The 26,184-nt window shown below is 30.6% G+C and overlaps 1 protein-coding gene across 1 annotated transcript in view; it reads left to right on the top strand.

The window, feature by feature from the left end:
• Positions 1-26,184, top strand: part of LOC107186336 — a 96,252-nt gene that overhangs the window by 51,444 nt on the left and 18,624 nt on the right. Inside the window, 3 exon segments of the mRNA XM_015574178.1 lie at positions 6,318-6,325; positions 19,909-19,963; positions 24,788-25,032. Of these exon segments, the coding sequence (XP_015429664.1) occupies positions 6,318-6,325; positions 19,909-19,963; positions 24,788-25,032 (308 nt within the window).

Consider the following 26,184-nt stretch of genomic DNA (forward strand, 5'->3'; position numbering starts at 1 on the left):
GCAAAGGGTATCAGTAATAAATTTTTCTAATTCACATGTTGCCTTTTTACTTTTTATACATGCATAATTCGTACAATAATACAAAATAGAAAGCGTAAATCAATGAGAAATTTCTATGAAAAAAGTACTGAAAGATATTATTGTGGTATATATAACAATTAGTAATAAACAGAATAGATAAATATGTATTGATCAAAAACAGATTTGTATGTATTGATTTAGTGTAATTTATAAACTGATTTAATTTACAAATTGAAATATGTATATACATGAAAAATATTTATAAAATATATGTATAATTACAATTGAAATTATATCTATACAGAATAATGCGTAAATAAAAATATAAATAATTTTAAGACTTGCAACAAGTTGTTTACTGTGATAATTAAATTTCCGTTAATGTAGAACGTATTCATAAATTATTTTTCCATGTGAATTGACAAATCTTACTTAGTTCCAATTCCCTCCGTCAGGTAGCGAAACAATTTTTTTTTAAAGATGGCGATTTTGAAATATCACAGAGCTGTGCTATGCTGAAATACCATATACCGTGTCCAATTATACAGATCAGTGACTTTAGTACAACTCCGACTGACTCCACTTTTCGGTGTTCCGAGCGAGAATTATGTCTACGGGTATCCGTAGAATCTAAGACGTGAGAATTCGTTGGTAATTCTAATTTATAATTCACTAGACAATTCTAATTCCATATAATTTTGTGTAATTTCCACCAACTTCTGTTAGGGTGTCAACCGCGTACACCTTATTGTACTCTGACTTTGAAATAGTTGGCAATGTTTTGCTGGAACGTTCGCTCTAGCTACTTTAAGTATTCAAGACGCAAGAAGGTCTTTGAAAGGGATAGATAATTCAGTATAGGTGTGAAATCACACTAACCAGGAAATACCTCGAACACTAACGCGCGGATTCGAATGAAACTTTGTGGGTTTATAGAGTAATTCAAGCCAAGCATAACGGTATGCAGAGCCGTTCCTGAGTTGTTGGCCGCCCGAGTGCAGAAACAATATGTCCGCCCTTATTAAATTAATATTATTTAATTACTACTGTGTTTACTTCTATATCTATATAAAAGTATGTTTTATTAGTTTTTATCTAAGCACCATATGGTACAAAAGTGTGTTTAAGTAGTTTTAATCTATATACATAGTTTTTTAACAGTTATCATGCAAAAGGAATATTTTCTAAATTCTATTTTCATAAAATGAAACAAAGATCCTTAAAAAAGAAATGGTATTATTTAAGATGAATATTTTATTCTACATATAACTACAAAACTATACATATAAAGAGAGCTAATTCTTGTATACGAGTAGTGTTCCAAAGATTATATATAAAATTACTTTGATTGAATTTTGTTTATTTAAAATTTTAGAAATCATCAAAAAAGTTTTGATTGTTATTCTTATTAAATTTTACATATAATAAATAGTCTGGGGGCGCTCCTGGGTTTGACCGCCCAAATAGAGAGGCACCTTTGTTGCCCTGACAGTATGTTTCATTCGTGCCCAAACGACCTTTAAGGGTGTGAAGACTAACCTCAAAGTCAAATAGGCACTCCCACTTTTTCGCATATAACTCCTAAAATACAAGAGATACAAAAAAATGTTTCAAACAAAAGTTTAATGGCACAATAAGCGTTATAAACTTGTCTTAACAAAACTTTGAAACAAGTGTTTTAAAATTTTCATGTTAAGAAAAAAAGCATTTTTCAAAATTTTGTTAATGCAAGTTTATAGCTCTTACTGTACCATTCAACTTTTGTTTGAATCATTTTGTTCTATTTCTTATACTTTAAGAGTTATATACAAAAACGTGGCAGTACCTATTTAACTTTGAGGTTAGTTTTCACATCGTTAAAAGGCGATTTGGAACGAGTGAAACATACCGTTATGCTTGTCTTGAATCACTCTATAAACCCACAAAGTTTCATTCCAATCCGCGAATCAAAGTTCACGGTGTTCCCTTGTAAGTTCTACGTTTCAGTTGTTCAATGCTATCATTTTTAGGAAAGAGTACAAAAATGAAAAAATTCTTGAAATCAATTTGTACGGATGTAAAGCATGTTGTGTAGATAGAATTCACATTAAAAAGTTAAATTTTTTCATAATTACCACGCTGAGAGCCGTATTAACCCATTAAAAATATTATATTTTATTACTCCAAGTAGTTCATAGCAGATACGAAATAAATGGTTAAAAGCGCAAAATAAGTACCAAGCATCCTACTCCTAATTCGAAAATGTGTTGAAAACATAGAAGCTTTGAATGAAATTATCAGGTTTGCCAACTTTCTTTCGTTATAGATTGTCTATTAAGTTTTTCGAAAGCACCTCTTTTTGTACGATTTATTGCACACAACCACTTGATTCATGTTCTTCTTGTACACTTATTCAAATGCACATAAGAGTTTCTCACTAATAGGGACACTTCGGTGATCCGAAAATTTCGATTTTTTGAAACTTTGCAGGTTTGCAAGGAACATCAAAAGAAGTGTTAAGCAATTATTCTTGCTAGGTTTTGGTTCTTCAGGGTAAAGATACTGTTTGGAAAAGTTAATGTGTGCTTTCCTTTTTTTTCTGCTACGTCTTGAAAACTATAGTACGATACAAAAAAATGTTAAAATGAAAATTGAATGAATTTTTATGCTTCATACAGCTGTCACGAATAAATTCTTAATAATTTGTTTATTTATTCATTTATTTATTCTAATAATGAATGTTTAACAATTTCATGCCACAGTTTCATAATGCATAAAAAATTGCTAAATTTTCATTATTACAATATTTTTATATCTACTATAGTTTTCAAGATATACAGGAATATAGGAAAAGAAACAAAAAAATATATTTGTCTGATACTGCTATTGAGCTTTTCTGCAAACCTGCAAATTTGAAAAAAATCGAAATTTCCGGGTTTCCTTGCAAGATGTTACAATAAGTTTACATTGGTAATATATGATGGCAAATATTAACTCTCTGAAGCGTAGAGGTATGAAAAATGGCCCACCTTTTTAGTACTTAAACTTGCATGGTGGAACGTATAATAAACAATAATTAAAATAAAATTACTTTGTCGTATTTTATAGAAAAACTTTCTGTGTAACTGGGCATTTTTTGGTGTAAAACCTGTGCTTCAAAGACTTAAGTCATCAATAGGTTTATGCAGTCCAGAGTGGAAATCCTCTTGAGCATTTATGTGAGTACACTAGAGAAACGCAGATCAAATGAGTCTTGCATATATCGACGAACATAATTCTTATCCATACTACCACAAACATTTAAATGAAGTTCATATTCAAACTCTTGATTGGTTAATTATGATAAGTAATATGTAGTTTATTCATCAAAAATGCTTGTTGCCTTAGTTAACAAATCGAAAATCTTGAATAACTCAACTACAGAAATTTCGAATTTTAGATTCTCATTTTTACAGTATTATTAGTGTAATTAACGACTTACGCGTTATTTATAATATATACGTGTATTCATATTATTGTAATTAATTTGAAGAACGTAAGTCAATTAACTTAAGAATATATAAGGCAGTGTATTTGAATCACGAAATATTCGAAGATACATTCTGCACATCTGCACATTCAAAATCGATTGTGTGAATACAAATCGGAGAATCTAGTGATACAAATCTAGTGATACAAATGATGTTAGTCTTTTATTGCAAATTCAGAAAATAAAAAGTACTTTTTTGTTTGAATATTTACGTAATAATTCTTTTCAAGATTTTAATGTAAGAAATTAATGCTTAAAAGTAAGATCTCATAATTTACAACTTGTAGTATTTAAAATGAATAACAAATACTTTTAATTGGTAGGTCGTAAATTAAAATCTGAAAATTATCTTACCAAAATAAAAAGAATATACACGTTAGGTACTTAATACATAAATTTTTATTATTAACATTTGTTGTTTCGATTATCTTCGAAGTGGCTTACATGCAACTTATTTACAGCACTGTATCAAAAATGTGCTTTCGAATAATGCTTTCGCATCGCATGCAAATACCAAAATTGTTGTTCGATGCTACTTTTGTCATAGTTGAACTGGTTAACGTAAGTACACGTATTCAGGACCTGCACGCTTCAAGGTTGGCAAGCCTGTAGTAAAAATACCAGAGTTGGGCAAAATGTAATTTAATTACAAAATCTAAATTACAGTTACAAATACATTGTAATTTTACAGTTACATTATAGTAAAATTGGAATGTAATTGTAATTGTTTTGTAATTACATTGCGATGACATTGTAATTGCAATTTATATATTGTAATTAGATTACATTTTGCCCAACTCTGATAAAGACTAGAATTCTTTCGTGACAATTAAAACCATCGTCATTCTTGTTATAATACAGAAGAAATGTATTATACGTGCGTATATCATACTCGAAGCTATGTGGTACGTTATTAATCCTTAATGGTGATGTGGAAATCTTAAACTAGTGAGGTAGGCTGTGAATACCTGAAACTTTTAAATTTTATATGGGATGGATGCACCAGTAAATGAACATGCACCAGTGAATATTATATACAAGAACAAATAAATTAAGTTATTAATATAAGCAAATGCTTGAATATTGTTTTTTTTTTCATTTCTTCTTTCATATTCAAATAATTTTCGTGCCACTGGTTAGAAATGTTGATTTACTTAATATTGTTCATTCCCTGCTGAAATCTGTATTTTGTCTTTTTAATTTAATTGATTACATTTTTCAAATGTTTCAAATTGTAATCCATACGTTATACAAAAGTACAGATATTAAAAAATCTCATTTTCATATGCTTAATATTTATTTATATTGATATCGTTTAAAATTCGACTTTAATAGTTACAAAATCTCTTAACTGTTCATTTATTAGTGCGTTTATCCTATTTTTTTGGCAAAAAAAGGATTCAAATGTTTTTGGTAGGTATATTAATGCAAGCAGTTTGAAAAAAATTTCATTTCTATAGAAAATAAATACTAATAATCAATGTTAGAGATAGGCAAATTTATTATCTAGATGCAACGTTTCGAATAACAAATGAATAAGAAGAATCTAGCTACTCATTTCAGTCAAATAACCGTTAACATTTTTATCATAATAATGTTATTACTTCGTTTAAATTAAGTAGACACATATTCAAGCTAATATTTAATCGAATTCTTTGTTCAGTCGTCAGGATAAAATTTATTGTTTTTCATAGAGATTATTCGAATAAACTTGTGTCCAATTCAGGTTGAACGTGAGATCCCTCGATCTTTATTTTACTGTCGAGACCATGAAAAAGTCGCAGTGAACTTTTTAAACTTACATATAAGTACAAGGTCTCATCAAAAAGTTCGGGGACTTTATCTATAAATCCTTTATTATTAATCTTAGCAATAAATACATAGGATCACTTTTAAACTAACCCCTCTTTCTGACTTTATACATCGAAGGTGTATAAAGATAAAAGAAAAAATTACTTTGAAGGTGATCCTATACAGGGTAATAAAAAAAAAGATCCGATACTTATAGGTTGATAGTACTCACCGGGAGGAGTAGAAAATGTCTAATCAACATAGGTCTCAAAATTAATCCTTCCTTTGTAAAATCACCTTTTATTATTTCTTAGCGTTCCATGTCATCAGAAGGAATATTTAAAAATATACGTCGATTTATGGTTTACCGATGTGAGATGTGTCTAGCAATGGAAGAAAGACATATCGAACATCAAATATGAATTATTTGTACTACAACTACATCTATGAAGTGTATAAATTCAATGTGTTGCAAAGAGAACCAGTTATGATATGGAACAATAATAGATAATAAAAGTTGATTTTAAAGGGAAAGGATTGCTTTCAGGACCAACGTTGATTAGACATTTTTTATTCCTCTTGGTGAGTACTATAAGATCTATAACTATCAGACCTTTTTTTTATCGCCCTGTATAATTATTATTGAGATTAATAATAAAAGAATTTATACGGTGTCCCTGATCCTATGCAATTACCGTTAAAATTAATCTGTATTTTCTTTCATGTCGAATGCTTTCTTCCTTGATTTGCGTTTTTCAATATTCAATGAACACAAAAGACCGTCTGATTCAGTGTAGTTTCGACCTTTTAAAATGGACTAATTAGCAGCCTTTTCAGATATTAAAATGAATAAAATTGATCAATGAACAGACTAAAATGGCTAAAGAACACATTTAAGTTTTTTTTTATTTAAAAAGGAAACGAAGAGGAATATGTTTCGCACAAACGTGGATTTAGTGAGCCGAAAAATCGCAGTATATGTAATCATCCCAAAAAGTGGAAGAGGTCGATACTTGAGAAAGAAAAACCATAAAAAAGTATTCATCTAGCACATGTGCTTGAATTACTTCAAGGGTTCACGTGCCTCGAGGAGTTGCACCCGAATTTTGCAAGTAGCACCTTTCGAAACGCTTTTTTCATACTCTCAAGTTTTCCTCACATTTTCTTTAATAACCCGTTTAATCCACTCAGGATCATGGAAATTTAATTGAACGAATTTCTACCAGACGATGTCAGCAAGTAGGTAATGTGTTAAACTTTCGGAAAATTTGATAATTGCTGTTTATCGCGATTGTACAATAATTATCTCAATCTTTCGAAATTCAGTATTTGTATCGTAATCCGTCACTACTACTCCTATTTAGAGATGAAATAATATTATGAAGGATGCATCGAATATTTCATATTATACAGGGTGTCCCACGCAACTGGAATAAACCATTGAACTTTAAATAATCGAATTGGAATAATTGAAGCGAAAATTTAAATTTGAATAATCGAATTGGAATAATAGAAGAAAAAATTAAAATTTGAATAATCGAATTGGAATAAATGAGACGAAAATTGAAATTCGAATAATGGAATTGGAATAATTGAAGCGAAAATTGAAATTTGAATAATCGAATTGGAATAAATGAGTCGAAAATTTAAATTCGAATAATGGAATTGGAATAATTGAAGCGAAAATTGAAATTTGAATAATCGAATTGGAATCATTGAAGCAAAAATAGAAATTTCACTAATCGAATTGTATTTGGGTCGAAAAATGATTTGTTTAAAACATATTTTACCTTCAGTTTCTCAACATTGTATAGTATGTGGACGTAAGCTTAAACCTTTCTTCGGTTTTATCTTCGCTCGGGTTTACTAATTCTACTAATTTTACTTTTTTCAACCACTCATTTTTCAACCCAAGTACCTTTAAACTTTTTGCAGTGAATCAAAAAATCATCGAATGGTGTATTTTTAAAAATAATGTATAGTTACATTTCTTGGATATACATATACAATATATAGATACAAATCTTTGGAATGCCTTCACTGTTGGGGAAGACACATGCATGACGTGATGCTTTACTCGAAACCCTTTAATTTTTCCTAATAACATTTGTTTCTACTTTCTAGCGTTTTAATCCGATGGCTTGGTCCAGGTGCGTGGGACACTGTACCTATATGTAGGTTAGATCGTAGGTGTAAATTAAATCTTCTACTTCACTGTTGCATATTTAAACTGTTTTAAATGTCATGTATATAGGGTGATGTAGAATCATTGGAAACAATTTTGACAGATTAATACAAAAGTTTTACAAATCTTTACTATTCTCGCTTGTCCTTCATTAAATTTTTCAATTATTACATTTCTATTGGGATTTCAATTCTCACTTCGATTATTCAAATTTCAATTTTTGCTTCAGTTATTCCAGTTCGATTAATGGAATTTCAATTTTTGCTTCAATTATTCCAATTCAATTTTATTGGGATTTCAATTTTTCCTATAATTATTTTCCAAATCTCTGTTTACAATACCGAACTAATTTTCTTAGGAAATATAGTCATTAAATTAAAATTCATAGTTGGACACAAATACAAAAAGGAACAGGTTCGTTTAACATTTCCAACAGAAGGAAACGAATTTATTTGTTTACTTTGTCATAATTTGTAGTAACTGGTTGCAATTAAGAGATAATCCCTGATATTCTTCGGTTATGAGGTATTAAGGAGAGGGAAAAAGTTGTCGTACCTATCAGAAACACCATAAACCAGTACGTGACTAGTAATTTGACGTTTATAGGAAGAATATTGCCTTCGAAGAGTGGTTCTTCGGCTAAATATATCTTGTCTCGAAGTTCCCAGAGTAATAGCTTCCTGACCCAAATCTCAACGAGATCACGAATCTGCTAGGGACAGGAATCCGTACGTTAACGTAGGGACTACGGGAATATAGACGGTACTAAATTCGATTGAGCGTCGTCCCTCGGTCACCGACGCCAAATTAAATTCCATAAAAGTATATACCACTTTGACAGACCTGATCGGTTGTATGTGCACAAAAACATATAGGTACATTTGCGATGTACTAGGTAAAAATGACAGTGGATTTACACCTAGAAAACAATTCAAATTTGTTTAAAAATATATCTAATTTTATTTATAAAAATGAAAAATTTATGAAGAAAGTTTGTGTTGTTATTATTATCGATTAATAAATGAGTGAGAAATAAGAAAAAACTCGGATGAACCTATATCATGTTTAATCTTCTTTCAAAGTTACTGATATTCTCGAATTTTAACAATTTTTGTTGTCACTATTACTTATAACTGAATTCTCTTGCATTTAGCAATTTGCCTTCAACATTTCACGTTTCTATTACGAAAAATGAAGAATTTTCTAAGATTTTCGGGGGTTTGGAAGATAAGGTTTTACGGTAATTCTTACGTAAACCCATATCAAAGGACAATATTCCATTTTTTTTTCGTGTATTTAAATGGCCCTTGAGCTTATACTCATGTTCATCAAGATTTTTCTTCGGAAACATTAATAGTATATTAAAATAAGTAGAATTGCTCAGTAAATAGACTATAATAGCTGACAATTTTTCCAACTCTCTTTCTCTGTGTGTTCTATACAGGGAAATATGTAATACAAAAATGTAGAAGATTTTATTAAATCGAACAATTACAGTCCATCATATTGTCCTAAAAAGTAGAAGCTGAAGCTAGTTGAAAAGTATCGAATTCTCTATTCTAATAATACAATAAAATCTCCATTTCACTTACGAAGTATTGAATAAAAATGTTCACAACTAAAAATGTAGGTAATACTGATACATAATAATGCTTCAGAAACCTAGATTGAAAAATCAAACCTTCAATTTCGCTGATAATTACCATTTTAGGTAAGAAAACTGATTTTTGTGCTCTCAGTTCTGGTTAATCTAATTAATTTAATAGACATTTTATAAAGTACTTTTTTTCAGAGATGAATGAATCAATGGTCCTAATAACCTTGGATCATTTTTTCATCATTCTTCACGTACAGTCAGTCAATAAAGTCTTCACACAACCTTTAAAACAGAACAACATTTTTGCAATTACACTAAGTGACTTGAGTTTTTTCGTGAAGTTGGAAAGATTAGTTTACTAAATAATGTGTAAACAAATTTGGAAAAAAATGCAATTAGTCAGAATTGCGAAGAAAATAGTTAAGGTCGCTTTTTACAACTTTTTTTTATCTGAGACTGTAATGAAACTTTAAAAAATACATTTCTTAGATTTATGTCAGTTATATCCCAGATAGCACACGACGTCTAATGACGCCTTGAAGACGGCTTAAAGACGCCTTAGACCTAAATGAGCCACAAAATAGGAGCCTTTAAGGCATCATGTGCTATCTGGGAAGATTCTTACATCTTTCGATACCTGTCACTCGATTCTGTATCAACCAATTTCAGTAAAAGTTTCAACATGTATATGTCTAACATAAATCTTCGAAATGTAAAAACCGATATTTACTATTTTCTTCGTGATTCCGACCAGTTACAACTTTTTCAAATTTTTTGTTTGACTAACCCTTCTTTGACTTAACCATTCAGTAAACTAACCCTTCTCACTTCACAAAAACATTCAAGTTACTTGGTCCAATTTCAAAAAAGTTGTTCTATTTTAAAAAGTGTGCGTAGACTGTTTTGACTGACTGTATCTAACAAGGGAAGTTCGGTAACCCGAACATTCCGACTTTTTTTAAACTTTGCAGGTTTGTAGGGAACCTCAAGAGAAGTATATTGCAATTTTTGTCTTTGCCGCAATTTCAGTTCTTCAGGGTGAAAGCATCCCTTGAAGGTAGATAGGTGTTTCCATATTTCCTTGTATATCTTTAAAACTATCGTAGATATAAAAATATAGTTGTAATAAAAATTGAATGGTTTTTTATGCTCTATAAAACGATGCAATTGAATTGATAATAATTCTTTGTTTAAATAAAAACATTCCCCCCCCCCACTTTTATTAATTATCAATTTTATTGCATAGTTTTATAGAGCATAACAAACCATTCAATTTTTATTATAACTATTTTTTTATATCTACCATAGTTTTAAAGATATACAGGGAAATATGCAAAAAACCTATCTACCTTCAAGGGATGCTTTCACCCTGAAGAACTGAAATTGGGCCAAATACAAAAATTGCGCTATACTTCTCTTGAGGTCCCATATAAACCTGTAAAATTTAAAAAAATCGGAATTTTCGTATTATTGAACTGCCTTTGTAAGTTGTAAATTGAAGTGAAATATATTTTTCCAAGAAAATACATCGGTCATTACACAATTTGTCAACATTTTCCTCGACGATTCACGAATACGATCATTTTACGACGAGACATCAGGCTGTTCGCTTCAACTCGCTTAAATCCCTTCTAATGCGATTCACTCTCTGTGTATAAACACGCATAACTTCTGCACAATGTTGGCACTAAAATCTGCTCCACGGGAACTGTAGCACAATTACGTACTAAAATCGACACCGGTTGAGTTGTGGGTGAAACACAGCAAACACTATCGCTTTTACGTTATAGTTAATGTGTCACCAACGTGAGAAATACGCTTACAATTAGCCTCCACCTGAAATGCTTTCGAAATCTTTGGAATTAGGAGAATCGATAGTGATGTTGCTAACATTTCCTTGAGAAATTCAGTACAATCGAGTTTCTTCCATGTTTTGACAACCTGCGTGGTAGATAAATAGCGACTCGGATGAAATATTCAATGTTTTAAGTTTAGTAATTAACCGTTCAGCAGAGTTGGGCAAAATGTAATCTAATTACAAAATCCAAATCACAGTTACAATGTAATTGCAAGACAATTACAATTGCATTGTAATTATAGACTGCGGATTTTTATGCAAAATAAAAAATTTTATAATGCAATTCTTGAAAACAAGAACAAAAGTAGGAATTTCTATTGTCTATTAAATATGTTATTGAGTTAAGAATAAAATAGAAATGTCGTTGCATTCGATGAAAGTTTTGTCTTTTAGTGTATTTCACAGAGCTCTAGAGTCTATAAATGCATAAAATCCGCAGTCTAGTAATTAACTATACTAAATTTAGAAAAAAAAATTACAATGTAATTGAAATTTATGTTTTATAATTAGATTACATTTTACCCAACTTTGTTCTTAAGTAGGCGCATGGAAGCACCACCACTTGAACTTATTTCCTTGGTTTTTATTTCCTGTAAGAATAATAAACGATAATTGTCCAACTGATTCATTTTTACTGTTTAGTACCTCTTGGTTTACTTACATTTTAAAAAGAAATTTGGGGTCACTGCAGACCCCATGCGTCCACTGGTAATTTTGCCAGTGCGTCTACTTAAGAGTTAAATGCGGAAGAAGTTTGATAATTAAGTATGGAATGAGTTTCATACTTAATTATGGAATAAGTGTGACAAGTAAGAATGGAAAATGTGTTTGAATAAAAAATTTATATTTTACTAATGTTTACTTTGAAATGAAAACATTTTGTCCATAATTAATTTCAGTGACTGAAAAATGCCAATTAAAATAATTGGAAAAATTTACGGTATTAGAACAATTGGATATTTTTTCTTGAACTGTGTTTAGACTTTACAATCACAAAAAATGTAAGAAGAGATTAAAAGTTATTTATTACAGTCTTGGAAGTATTTGAAATACTTGAATAAAAATTGTTCACGAATGCTTCTGAATTTGAATTTTCTATTCTAATGTTGCTACAATCTGTTTTTTTTTTTGTAAAAACTTGAATATTATGTCAATAAAACATAAATATCAGTCTTATAATACTATTGTATAATCATATAATTACATACTATAGAACTAAGAAATTACATATAAATATAAGTAATGATAATTCTAAAAGAGTTATGAAAAGTATTCCGTGCTCCTAAATTTTCTGAAAATTGTTCTTATCCCTATTATGTATATCTTTCATTTCCCTCGAGTATTAGAAAATTTGAAACAAATTTCGTTTATTTCTGTAAAAAAAATTTTCTGTTATACTTGTCATTCGTTTTAACATATGTTGGATACTACCTAGTAGAAGTATTTATCGTTGAATTTTCAGCCGAGCCTAATACCCAGCGTAGATTATTATTATAAAATTTATTGATGTGTAAGTATAAATAAACATAAGTTTCAGATACCTGTTAATTTTATCAATTTCATATATTGTATAAGTGAATATGAACTCATAAGTCTCGTAAATTTAACAAAAGGAATACAATGGAAGAGAACAATTTATTTGAAACATACAGGAGTTTATATATAGAGTATGGGCCCAAAGTCTACCTATTTAATGGTGAATTAATATGATATAATAATTATATAATAGCGTTTTATAATAGTTTATTGACATTTCAATATGTATTAATGAAATGGATTTGTGACGGTTGGCCTACCCTGTAAAATATATTAATAAAAACAAATTTATAGTTTTATGCATCACAAGATTGTCCTAATGTTCTAGACAGAAGCATACTCACCAGAAATAATACCATTTAATGATAATAAAATAATCAGAATAATATTTTCTATATATACGTCATGTTATGGTTTGAATAATGTTTACGTGAATACTATAAACAATAACATAAAATTTAAACACAATTCTTTGCGTTCACCATCCATTAATTAAAAACAATACAAATTTCTGAAATTCCTATTTTTATCAATAAACAATCAAATAAGTCACTGTTTAGAAGTTTTTTTAAATATATCATTTTGTTAGTCCAGCATGAAAAACGAATAAAAGTACAATGAATAATGTAGAAAATCTAGAAAATAATAGCATCAATTAGATTTGAAATAACAATATACTTTGTAAAGGTGAATACTTGTGTCCTGTTTGGACAGTTTTTACTACAAGTATTTTGTTTTCTTTTTACGTTCAGTATTTTCCACGTGTATTTGATGCACTGCAGCTTATAAAGAGAAGCCTGCCGAAAATAAATCTCGAAGGTAAGTATTCCCACGGCTCGTACGCACCTGATAAACGATCTTCGCAAGGGCAGAACGGAACTATACTGTAAGATGAATCTACACAACCATTTTGCTAGAAATATTCAACTTGAGTTCAAATTATGTTGTTAAAGTAACTTTTCAATAGAAAACCATTGAAGGAAAAACTGTTGTAATACCGAAGAATATACACGGTGAGTCACCTAAAGTTTGCACCTCAAATATGTTTGTCGTTTTTAAAAATACGTCAAATGTCTGAAGGACAAAGTTGAACGGTTTAATGGGGCTCACAGAATACAAAAAAAATTGTATTTTTATGCCATTTTTTTTACAGATATCAAAGTCACCTTCATTCTTTTAAATGAAATCACCGTTTTGTAAACACCTACAATGATAGTCCCTTTCATTAGGAATTCAGTGAATATAATTATTCAAGGTCATTCAAGGTCACGGACAGAGAAAACTTATAAGATTTAAAATATGAAAACAGAATACGTTGATCACAAGTGAAACTTGTAGTAAACGTACTAAGGTCCTTCAATGTTATTGAATGTTTTCAAGCATTCTCTAGTCGATTACCCTGCGATTTATTTACTATCAGTATGTTACGAAATGCGATTCCGCTATGTCTTATTCAATGACTGAAAGGTGTGATATGATAACGGGTTACTGTGAACGTAGACAAAATGCAGTGCAGGCCCGATTGCTTTATGAAGAAAGGTACCCTGAGCGAAACACTCCTTCTAGGCAGACTTTTATTAATATCTACAAGTTGTTTAGAAGTACTAGAAGTGTAAATGTAAGAAAGCGTAAACGCAAGAATTTCACGACTAATGAAGAAAATGGAATTAATATTTTAGCAGCTACAGCTGTCAATCCACATGTGAGTATGAGAAAAATTGCCCGAAAAGCAGGCATGAGTTTTCTCTGTCCATGACCTTGAATAATTACATTCACTGAATGCCTAATGAAAGGGACTATCATTGTAGGTGTTTAAAAAAAGGGCGATTCTATTTTTTAAAAAATGAAGGTGACCTTGATATCTCTAAAAACAAATGGCATAAAAACAAAAATTTTTTTGGTAGCGTGTGAGCCCCATTGAACCATTCAATTTTGTCTTTAAGATATTTGACGTATCTTTAAAAACAACGAACATATCACCCTGTATACATAATAACTGTATTAGTAAGGTACACTGCTGTTCTGTAATTAAGAAGCAAACTAGCAGTTTCTTTTTAAAAAATGAATTATTTTAAGCTGGCTTTTAAAATCATGTTGAGTAAAAAAGTGTAATATATATTTTATCAAGTGTTTAATTAAAACTTTCTAGACTACTAAATTATTAACTTTACAAATTGAACATGTAGACCAACGGTAAAAACGTTATATTTACTTACATAATAAATGATGGAAATAATAGGGACTTTTCAATTACTAATTAATTCGATTTCACTTATTAATTGACAATGATATAATATTTGATTCTGTAATCGTGGATCCTATTTGTAGAGATTTTTTTGTACCTTCTTGGTCTTTCGAAAAATTTGTGTTCTTCAAACTATACTTCAAATAATGCTCGCCATGCTTAGATGCCGGATTTTACTCGTAAATAACCATGATATAAACTGTTAATATTATTGAATAAAATGTTCATTACAGTTTTTATTTCATCTGGAATTTGAAAGAACCTTTAACAAATCTACAAATTTTTCTTTAACACTAGTCCCTAGTGCATTAATCCATAAAGCTCCATATTTCCAAAAAAGAATTCAATTTATCACTGGCCATACATTTAGGTGAAACGCTAAATAACAGATTATTTCAAACTCTTTGTTATCTATAATTTAAAAGTAACTTCAAAAAAATAATATCACTTTACATGAAAATAGTTTGAAACTGAACCAAATAAAATGACAGATAATACACAATTCTAAATGCATATAGACTTCAATATTATTTTCTAAAATTGGTCATTCTAACAGAGCTAGCATACACGTTCCTTTCCTTCTTTAGGAACCTGGTGCGAAAAATTTCGATTTCCAAACAAGTGTTATTAATTATCAGTAGACTGTTATAAAATTACATTCAGTCATATAAGTTCATATATTATTTTGAATTATTATGCATCCGATATTATGAAGTTATATAATACATAATAGGTTATTTAGTATCAACTTTATACATTATGTTGAATTATTAGTAAGTTCTTTAGTATTATTAGGCTATTTATTATTAAGTTTATACATTATTTTAACTAACAAAATTTTATATAAATAATGCCACTGTTTTTTTGAACATACAACAATAGCTGCTATCGATGACAATTTCGCACATGTCTTTGGCTGTCGTTGCTGACAAGCGATAAGCATCGTTTTCTCATTTCCTCTAAAGACGATAAGCAGTATTAAGTTCGGGGAACGTGCCAGACGCAAAACTTCGTCGTCACGTTCAATCCATCGATTAGAACAACCGTCTCTGTAATACCTGATGTGCTTGTTACACGTACGAATGACTCACGAAGGGAAAAAACCCTAAATGAAACTGAGAGAATACACGGCGTGATCAGAAAGTAGAATAATATTGAAGTATATAGCATTTCTTAAAAGAAAGAAATATCTGATAAATGTACGTCTAAAAAGGTACAAACCAAAATATTCTTCATTTGTTATTTTTAAAGATTTATCGGATATCAATATTTTATTATATTGAAATGTGTGTAATAGAAGAATAAACATAATAAACATGGTCATAGCTTAAGTGAGAGTTTTATATACATTTTAAATGTCTATCTTTTTATAATAGTAAAAAAATGAAAGATAAACAATTGGGGTAATTTTGTCTATCAGATAAGTGAATAACAAAATTAAAAATTAAATTAAATTCTTTTACCGTTTCGTGTTCTTTATCTCATTAAATATTCGTTTTTGACGGCATGTTTATGAGATATTTTTCTTCATTTTATTTCGCTAATTACCTCCTTCATCAAGACCAGCGAATAAATTGTCAAAAATAAAAAATTATATTATTTGAAAATACATACATATAGTGCAAAATTAAGTATTGTATTTTATTTTTTTGTAAGTTAATCTGAAAGTATTTAACACGTAGGTCACACAGTGATCACTTCATTTTTATAATTGATAATTGAATTATGTGAAATAACTTTTAGTGTCTTTTCAGTAAAATTTAATTTTGTAACAATCCACAATTTAACACATAAATATTTATATTTGTAGTAACAAAGCCTTATATAGATGTACTTTATCACAATATTATTCGAGTAGTAAAAAAATTTCATCGTGTTAAGATGCTAAAAACGTTCATGTGTTAACTGTGACCATATGTTTGTTATATTTATTCTCCGTATTATTTACAGTTTGACAGTGAATAATGATTTCTGAAAACGTTAAAATGGAAGATAGGAGCACAGAAAAATGATTACAGAAGACTTTTATTTCAAAGTTTTATCTTCTGTGGAAATTTTCTATTGCACCATGGTAACTGAGTATTTCTTGCTTGCAAAAAAACAAATACTGCAGAAGACTTTTATTGCGAAGTCTTATCTTCTGTAGAAATCATCTATTGTCCTCTGTTAACCCACCATTATTTTTTTAGTTCTTTTTCCAGTCCTTTTCCTTAGACCACTCTATATGGTGGACACCTTGATAAATAATACACTATTACTTTTCTGACCAAATTCACTCGAAAGAAGTGCAATCTGGCCCTCGAAGATCGAGCTATTTTTCATTTTTATTTCGCCCGTCGAAGACTACAGGAGAAATGTTCCATAAGCCTGCGAACCTCATAAGGTTTGTAATTGTAATCGGAGGAATATTTATGAAAAAATTGGTCAAGTATTTTTGTTAGTAACAAACCAGAGAAAGAAATAAGTACAAATTATAGACACTTAAACGTTTTCAAACAATCTAATAAAAGTACACAATTTGTACCGTGCATTTACAAAGCGTTTGTTTTGAAATATGTTTTATTTGTTCAACAAATTTCGTAATTTTTTGAATTCCGGAATTATGGATTGTTCTTATCAGTATTAATTTTTATCGTAATACAGGCAGTGTTTGTAAAGTCACTGTATGCTTTTATAAAATTAAAAATATGATAACAAAAGTAATATTCAAAAAGTTTGGTTGAAATGAAAAAAGTGCAGACATTTTGTGAGTGCTCGTGGATATCAATGTTAACACCTTTTATGGCTTATTATTGTGGTCTGTTGCATTTTTATGTTAGTAAGTCTGTAAAAGAAAAATAGGTTTCTAAAGCCTTGTGTGTTAATGGCTTCAACATTCGATAGTGCAAAGAATTGCGTTTATTAATATTTTACTATTATGTGCTAGAAAACGTTAAATGTAATTCTTGAAAGAAACTGAGTTTCACACTATAATATAACAACAGGATATGGTTTGTTATAAATTATAATTTAATTTATTATGACTTTGTAATTATAAAATCAGGAAATTGAAAACATCCTTTATGAAAAAAGCAGCATAAAATGGTTGTGTTGAATGATTCACTCACATTTCTTGTGCAACAACTCAAATTAACAAAATATTTGTGTGAAAAATATTCATTAACAAAAAGCTGTAAATAAAACATGACATCATTACGTTTAAAGAAAGGGTGCATTGATTTATCCAATAAAAATAGGAATTTCTGAAATTTTTCTTATAAAAAATTAAGATGGTGGACAAATTTTAGTTTGTTAGTAACAGTATGCTTAGCAAGCATTGAAATACGTAACATCAAAGAATGAATATTATTGTTATTTTTACTCGTAACTAATCTCACCCTTTAAATCATCAAATAATAATAAGTACATAATATATAACATGGGACAAAAATATTCTTCCAGTTAAATTTGAAAGAAAAGAAAGAAAAAAAATTATTAATTATATATGTGTACATTAGTAATATGGATTGCAGTTGTTTATGCAAACATAAATTTATATATATTTAAAAATGTGGACCAATTTACAGAAACAAAAATCAAACAAAAATTGATTGAGTACATTAACTTATGTTTTGTCAGGCTCCAAATAAATTACAAATTTTATTATACTGAGTTTAATCAAAATTTTTCGACAGTTGCATTTGCTATAATTGCATAAAAATAACAGCCTACTGAAATACACACTCACAATGACAAAAGTTAATTATATTACTAATGTCTATGTATAATCTACGTACTGAACGAATAATTTTGCCTCTCGTTGCATAAAATCTCTACTCATGACTCTGAAGCTGTCAACACACAGCAAGTTGTACAGCTAATGTAACTTTACAGATTAATCTATAGAAGTATCTAATACAGTAAAATCTCGATTATCTGAATAGCGTTCATCTGACCATTACTTGCCTCATTAATAATTTATTCGAGGAATGCTATTCAACAATCAGTACACATAATTTTAGCGTACAATCAGTACGGTTAATTTTAGCGTTAACGTATGTTTTAACTGGAGTCGAAGGCAATTGGCCGGGTGCCATTTTACTTTCGAAGAAATTATCATTGGGACTCCTGGCCTTATACATAAAGATGGCCGTTCAAATCTCATTTTCGAAGCGATTCGAAGTATTTCAGTACTGTGAAAATTTAAGTCGCTTCGAATATGATTCGATAATGAAAACTCTTGAAAGTCTTGAATCTTTAAAGACTCGACAGATCCTGAAGGTCTTAGATGTCTTAAATGTCTAGATAGTTTTCAAAGTCTTAATATATGTATATCTTGAAAGTTTGCTGAGTATTCAGTATTTTACAAAAGTATTCAGAAAACTTTCAAGACTTCGTGAACTATGAAAACTCTCAAAAGTTCCAAGATTTTCAAGACCTATTGAATCTTTAACATTTAGGCTACTACGGGTGCCCGTTTTGAGACATTAACAAAACTCGAAATTCAGCGCAATGCATATGTTATATATATATATATATATAAACTTTTAGCCAAAAATGATCACTTTTTTATGAAAAAATACCGACAGTCTAAAGGTTAAAGACTCAAGATTCAAGACCTATTGAATCTTCAACCTTTCAGCTATCAGGTTTATCCCTTTTGTGACATTAACAAAACTGGAAATTCAGCGCAGTGCCTATACTATAAATTTTTAGCCAAAAGTGATCACATTTTTATGAAAAAATTCCGGCAGTCTGAAAGTTAAAGACTCAAGATTCAAGACTTTCAAGAGTTTTAAGTATCGAGTCATAACCAAAGTGATACGAATTTTTCATCTCGTCTACATACTCGAAGCGATTCGAAGTGCTTCAGAACCCATCACTAAGTCCAGTTAAAAAAATGTACATGTTATATAACATAAAACATAATACCACATGCTTCTCATACCCAACGTGTGCTCTGTAAGGTCAAGGAATCCCTATTTTTCTCAAAGTACCGTCGCACCCGTCTCCAAGAAAGCATTTCGTAGAAGCTAAACCTATTTTTGGTGGATAACAGACGTGCCTTTGTCCTTGTCTGCATTTTGTTAGTGATCACGCTTGAGGAGTGATTGCATTCGAATGCGATTTTCATCGGTTAAGTCGAATCTAATCGTCGTCGTTGCAATTTTCAGCCTGGGCCGACGAGAACGTTCAGGCCGCGGGGGAACAGCGCGAACGATCTGGCCGGCTTCCAACCCCAGGTACGTACGTATGCACGTGAATCGTCTATGAAAGAACGGTAAAGCCAACAAAGCTCTCTCCTCGCGACCGATTTCGTCGTGAAAAACAGGGACATCTACCGGCTTTATATAATACTATCTACCGATTTTACAAAAAAAACCGGTATTATACCGGTATTTTCGGTTGTACTTTCGTCTTATATGTATAACCCTGTACATATGTATACAGGGTGTTCGCGATAATTTGTACCATCGTTTTTTTCGTAAACGGTAAACGTTAGAAAAAAACCGAAGAGGAGGAAGTTGTAGTATCTTCTACTAGTAATATGATAGCGTGTCTAAAGTTTTTGTATTTTTAATATTTTTCGAGAAACAATGGTGACCTTCATTTTTTTAAATGGAACGCTCCATATTTTTTTACATCATATGGAAGCAATGGTCTTCAGGGTCATACAAGGGCAGAAATAAATTCTCAGAAATGCATTCTTGCTAATGGAAGTTACATTGAACACGAGATGTAGTCTTATTACTAGAACATACTAGTAAATACAATATTACGAAATATTAAATTTTTTTCTTTTATTCCTGCCCTTCTATGACCCTGAAGACCATAGTATACTTCATGGTTGAACTCGTCTTAATGCCCGCTTTCATATGATGTGAAAAAATATGTAGCATTCCATTAAAAAAAATTAAGGTCACCTTTGTTTCTAGAAAAATATTAAAAATACAAAAACTTTAGATACGCTATTATATTACTAGTAAAAGATACTACAACTTCCTCCTCCTCGGTTTTTGTCTACTATTTACTGTTTACGAAAACAACGATGGTACAATTTATCGCGAACACCCTGTATGTATATGTATGTATAATTCCTACCTTTATAGAAACCGAAAAAGTACCGGTATTTATTTCGGTTTTCGGTAATATATCGGTATCGGTATAGCTTTGATAGCGTAATCTCGGTATTAAAATCATACCGGTTTAACCCATAACTGCTGCTAAGCTATTATAGGTACGCTCACACTGCTAGCCGGTCGAATTGACCGGCACGCTTAAATCATATTTTTTCTATATATATTTTCATTACATTAAAGGTTACTAGTTACCATTAATTACATCCTTAAATTTTCCCTTATAATATGTATTTGTTTCGCCACACACCTCCCTTTCATTCCTAAAATGAAATAAATAAATAAATAGAACAAATCGTCAAAATTATAGGATTTATTGAAGTAAACATAATCATATTAGATACAAAAATGGTAAAGCTGAAAATTTCATATGCATTCCTTGCAAATATGTCTCCAGCATTGTGAGCACACAGCTTTATGGCATGTTATGCAAACAAGCGATGCTTTTTTTTTTCTTTTTTTGCAGGACACAAGTAACAAGTCTTACGTTTCGGCAATTAGATGTCTTGATAAGTAACACGACTACACAACAGTACGTCTACCAGTCGACTGACATTCAGAATATGAGAAAATATACTGGCGCATGAATTCACAACTATAAAATTAACCGCATTTTTTAAGTTTTAAATAGCGCTATGGTTAAATTGAGCGGATAGCAGCAGTTAAGGGTTAAGTCCCTGGACTGGAAAACAGAGGCGAATTAGCAACCGTTCCCGGTGATTCGCGACCATGAAACTTTCGATCGACCGTTGCCTGTATCAGACTTCGCGTCAATTCGCAGTCACGACACCGGGAAAACCACCGGCCGATTGTTGCTCGAATATCTAGGGGATGCGAAACAGACGTGTACCTCGGATATCAGGACTGGGTGAACATATACAGGGTGTCCTACCTAGCATCGAACATACAGTCTGTTTCACGAACTCTGTCCACTTAAATATCTTGGTTATTTCAAACAGTACGAGAAAATGTTATTTACAGAAGTTTTAGGGTTTAAGAAACTACATAATATGTTATAAATGGTATTCTTGCAAGTGGAGGCGTAGAGAAGATCTAGAGGTCACCTTTGTTTTTTTAAACGGAATGTCTAATTTTTTATGCTCGATTTCGATAGATTGACGTATTCTGAGTATAAAAGTATTAAGGTGCATTTGTCCTAAAACTTACCCTTGCTGAGATATTTGACTGCTTTCATTCTATTACTTTCATTATAGAACGTATTCGCGGATATGCTCATGAAGTCAAATGTAAACAAACAGCGAATTGAAAAGAGTCAAATATCTCAGCAAGGGTAAGTTTTAGAACAAATGCACCTTAGTACTTTTATACTCAGAATACGCCGATCTATCGAAATCGAGCATAAAAAATCGGACATTCCGTTTAAAAAAACAAAGGTGACCTCTAGATCTTCTCTACGCCTCCAATTGCAAGAATACCATTTATACCATATTATGTAGTTTCTTAAACCCTAAAACTTCTGTAAGTAACATTTTCTCGTACTGTTTGAAATAACCAAGATATTTAAGTGGACAGAGTTCGTGAGACACTATACATATACAGTACCGGACAAAAGTATTTGTACACCCTTTATAACGGAACCACTTTTTTAACATTGTTTCAAATGACTTGAGTTCTTTTGTAAAGTTCAAGACATTAGTTTACTAAATGATGTGTAAAACAAAATGAAAAAGTTGCAATTGGTCGGAATCGCTAAGAAAATAGTAAAGGTCGATTTTTACAACTTTTTAATCTGAGGCTATAATGAAAATATAATAAATACATATCGAAGATTTATATTAGTTATATACTTAACTAAACTTGACTAGTGCATTCACTAAAAATAAGTGCTTTTTGTTTTCTTGTGTTTTTAATTACCAATGCTTTTTAAGATAAAAGTATGAATGGTTTTAGTACTAAATAATATCATAAAATGTTTAAACTTTTATTAAATTGTGATTTTGTAATTTTTAAATTTGTAATATAAAAGTATAATGCAGTTCTACTGTTGATTAAAAAAATCGATCAACTTTGTAATTTATATTCAAAAGTCATTTGAGTATAAGAAAATCAGGCTTTAGTTAAAAGACCATATTTCAGACAGTACATAAACATAATTTTCAAATTTATATCTTTGATTTTTTAGGGTTACAATATTGTTATTATGATTATTTGTTTTAAGAGGAATAAAAGTATATTTCTTCCAAGACATTTCTGTAACTTTAAATTGCTCTTACTTTACATACTTAGAACAATTAAATTGCCTGCCTAGATGAAATTAGTATTTAAAATGAAAAATATATTCTTCTCCAGCTTCCTACTTCTATATCCATTACGTAACATAACATTTTAAGTATTTCACCTTTCAATCATATTCAGCTTCTAAATTCAAGATAATAAAAACAACAAATTTTCTCACGTTTTAAAATTATCAGTTGTTAAACTGTCTAAATGGAATTTTTCTTCGTCAAATTTGTGGTCAATATTGCGATAACGACATTTCTTATTAATTATATGCAACCAGAACACAGTCACTTATGTAAACAAAAAATTTTGCACGATGGATGGACATTTAACTATGTAAAGTACGCGAAAGTATCGAGCAAAATAGATACATCAAACGTTAAAGTTCAAGACAGAAGCGAAGTAAAGTTTTCAGGCTGATCAATAACTTGGTAATCTATCACTAAAGAAGTCATTAAGTTCATCGAAGGCTGCATGGACCGCCCTCACTAATCACGATTGATTTTACTTTTTAACCGTAAAGTTTCTAAAGATACACGGTCATCGTGCTAAAACAAATTAAAACTTTCATTCTGATCGGCATTATCCACTGGGTGACTCCTGTAGTTTTTCGTCCCAAACACGAATCTTGAGAAACATGAGTTTTTGGAGAAAAAAACAAAGTGTACATTGTAATATATTCAGAAGACTCTCCTCTATCTCTTAAAACTCAGTTGAACCTTCTAACGTTTTTAGTTTTCACGTAATACATAAATTTGCCCAAAATCATGCGTTTTCATAGAAACTCATGTTTTTGAAAAATTGAAGGTGATAAAAAAATTCTGCTTCCGGATTCGTGTTTGGGACGAAAAACTATATGGTTCGCCCAGTGGATATTACAGATCAAAATTCATGTTGAACAGTGTACTTATTAGATAAAATATAATAGTACTAACAAGGAACGATCGTCAACTAAGAAATTCAAACATATTTGAAAGTTTGCAGAAGTATAGTTCAAGTGACGCTAATAACAAAACCATTTTTTGTTTTGACCATGAAACGATCCTAGGGGTAACAATACTCCCTCAAACAAAATTCTGAGTTTTCGTATTATCGTGAATATTTTCGAAACCGTACCAAATTTGGAAAAAAAGTTAAATTTAAAGTTCTATGGTTTTTAATGTCCTACAGATTGGTGGTAAAGAATGTTCCAGAAATGTTATTTTTTTCAAAGTTACCCCTACCACCCTAAATTTTTTTTATAGTAATTTGGCACGTAGGGCCGAATTAGTCCGTTCAGAAAATTCTCTGATCCAATTCATGTACATGGTTGTAAAGAATTCCTTTCTCTTTTTTAAATACTTTATTTTTGCAAACTTTCAAATATGTTTGAATTTTCAATTTGCCAAACGTCCCTTGAAACTGCAAGTTTAGTTAAAATTCTTTTAAACATCAAATTCATGAATCGCCCTCATGACAGTATACGTACACCATTTTCTTTTTTTTTTAAATTTCTACTCTGTTGTTCTAGTTTTAATAATTCCTTTGTATCCGTTAAAAACTCCTTTTATGGTTGTAACAGTATGCAAATACGCGACGAAAGATAGATGGAAGTTTTCGCGAAGAGAGCTAAACCGTTCCCGGTGAAAAAAACACGAGAGTTTGTGTTTCACAGCCTTTTTTTCAACGCAGTATCGTTCTATTTTTCAGGACTTTTTACGAAGGTACGGTTCAACGTCGAAACTGTGCCGAAAGGTTCGCAGCGCGGACAATTTGCCGCTCGAATCGGTGAATCGACCACCGGATCAGCGTAACTCGAAGAAGGAGAGCATCGACGGTGACAAAGAGTCATTCCTGAAACCGACTCCGGAAGAGAAATGCGATGATTCCAAGCTGAATAGGCAGGCTACGTTCAAAGGTAGTCCGAAGGAGGGTCATCAGCAACAGTGTTCAAGGTAATTCCACCAGAATCATATGATTTATTTGATTTATTTATTTCCCAGATAGCACATGACGCCCAATGACGACTTAAAGACGGCCTAAAATAGTCGTAAAATGGGCGTCTTTAAGGTGTCATGTGCTGTCTGGGTTCCTACAGTTTTTGTCGTGGAAACTCTGAAACATTTCTACCTATCAGATCTAACAAAAAACAGAATAAATTGCCATTTCCTTTATTAACTGTCAACCCAGTCAACCAAACCTACTAAAATGGGCGTCTTTAAGGCCTTATGTGTTATCTGGATGCCTGTTATAAGCTTTTGTAACCAGAATGCCTACAGATTTGATGCAGGATCTGCTATAAATAATATATTTCACGATTCTGTTAGGCAGGCTCAGCCTGCAAAATCTAAGTCAAATGCGGAAACATGGTTATGGTTTTGTAGACAGATTTCGGTCACTATCTGCTGCCAATCTGCTGCCAATTTGCACGCAAATGGTTATCTGGGCTATAGCTCGAATTTTTTTCGTGACTATAAAAGAATTTATGTAACATGAAACGAACAAATATTATCCAGTAAATAGAAATTAAAAAAGATTTTATTATTACTCCGATATCTCAAGCTAGAGTTGATAATCGTTACAAAGAATCTTATCAATTACCAAAGCGAGGTTTTAGAACACGTGTTTATAACCTTGTTTAAACAATTATTTTTTATTTTTTAGTATTTCGAAAAACTACTTGAGCAGTTATTTTTATTATAAAACAACACACCATTTTTGTTAACAAATATCTTTCTTAGGTCGATTAGTTTGCGAGATATTAAGAAACATGTATTTTTCACCCGCGACTTTGAGGGTTGTTTTCACCCCCTAGATGTGAATCTCAGCTACTACAAAAAAATGACGTGTCAAATATTTTCTAAAATACTATCTCTGTATCAAGCAACATAAAAATTGACATATTACACTTGAGTGATGTCCCTGTAAAACGAAAATCAAGAATGACGAAATTGTGTTTGAAGCTTCGTGAAAATTAATACACTTCAACTAGTTATAAATCATTATAATTTATATATCAACTGATAAGGTCTCCTTCATTTTTCAATGACAACTTTTTTTAAAAATGTTAATTTTGCGATTTTAGTGTTGTTAATTCATTATTATTG

This window comes from Dufourea novaeangliae, unplaced genomic scaffold (assembly GCF_001272555.1).
Source record: "Dufourea novaeangliae isolate 0120121106 unplaced genomic scaffold, ASM127255v1 scaffold85, whole genome shotgun sequence".
Taxonomy (NCBI): domain Eukaryota; kingdom Metazoa; phylum Arthropoda; class Insecta; order Hymenoptera; family Halictidae; genus Dufourea; species Dufourea novaeangliae.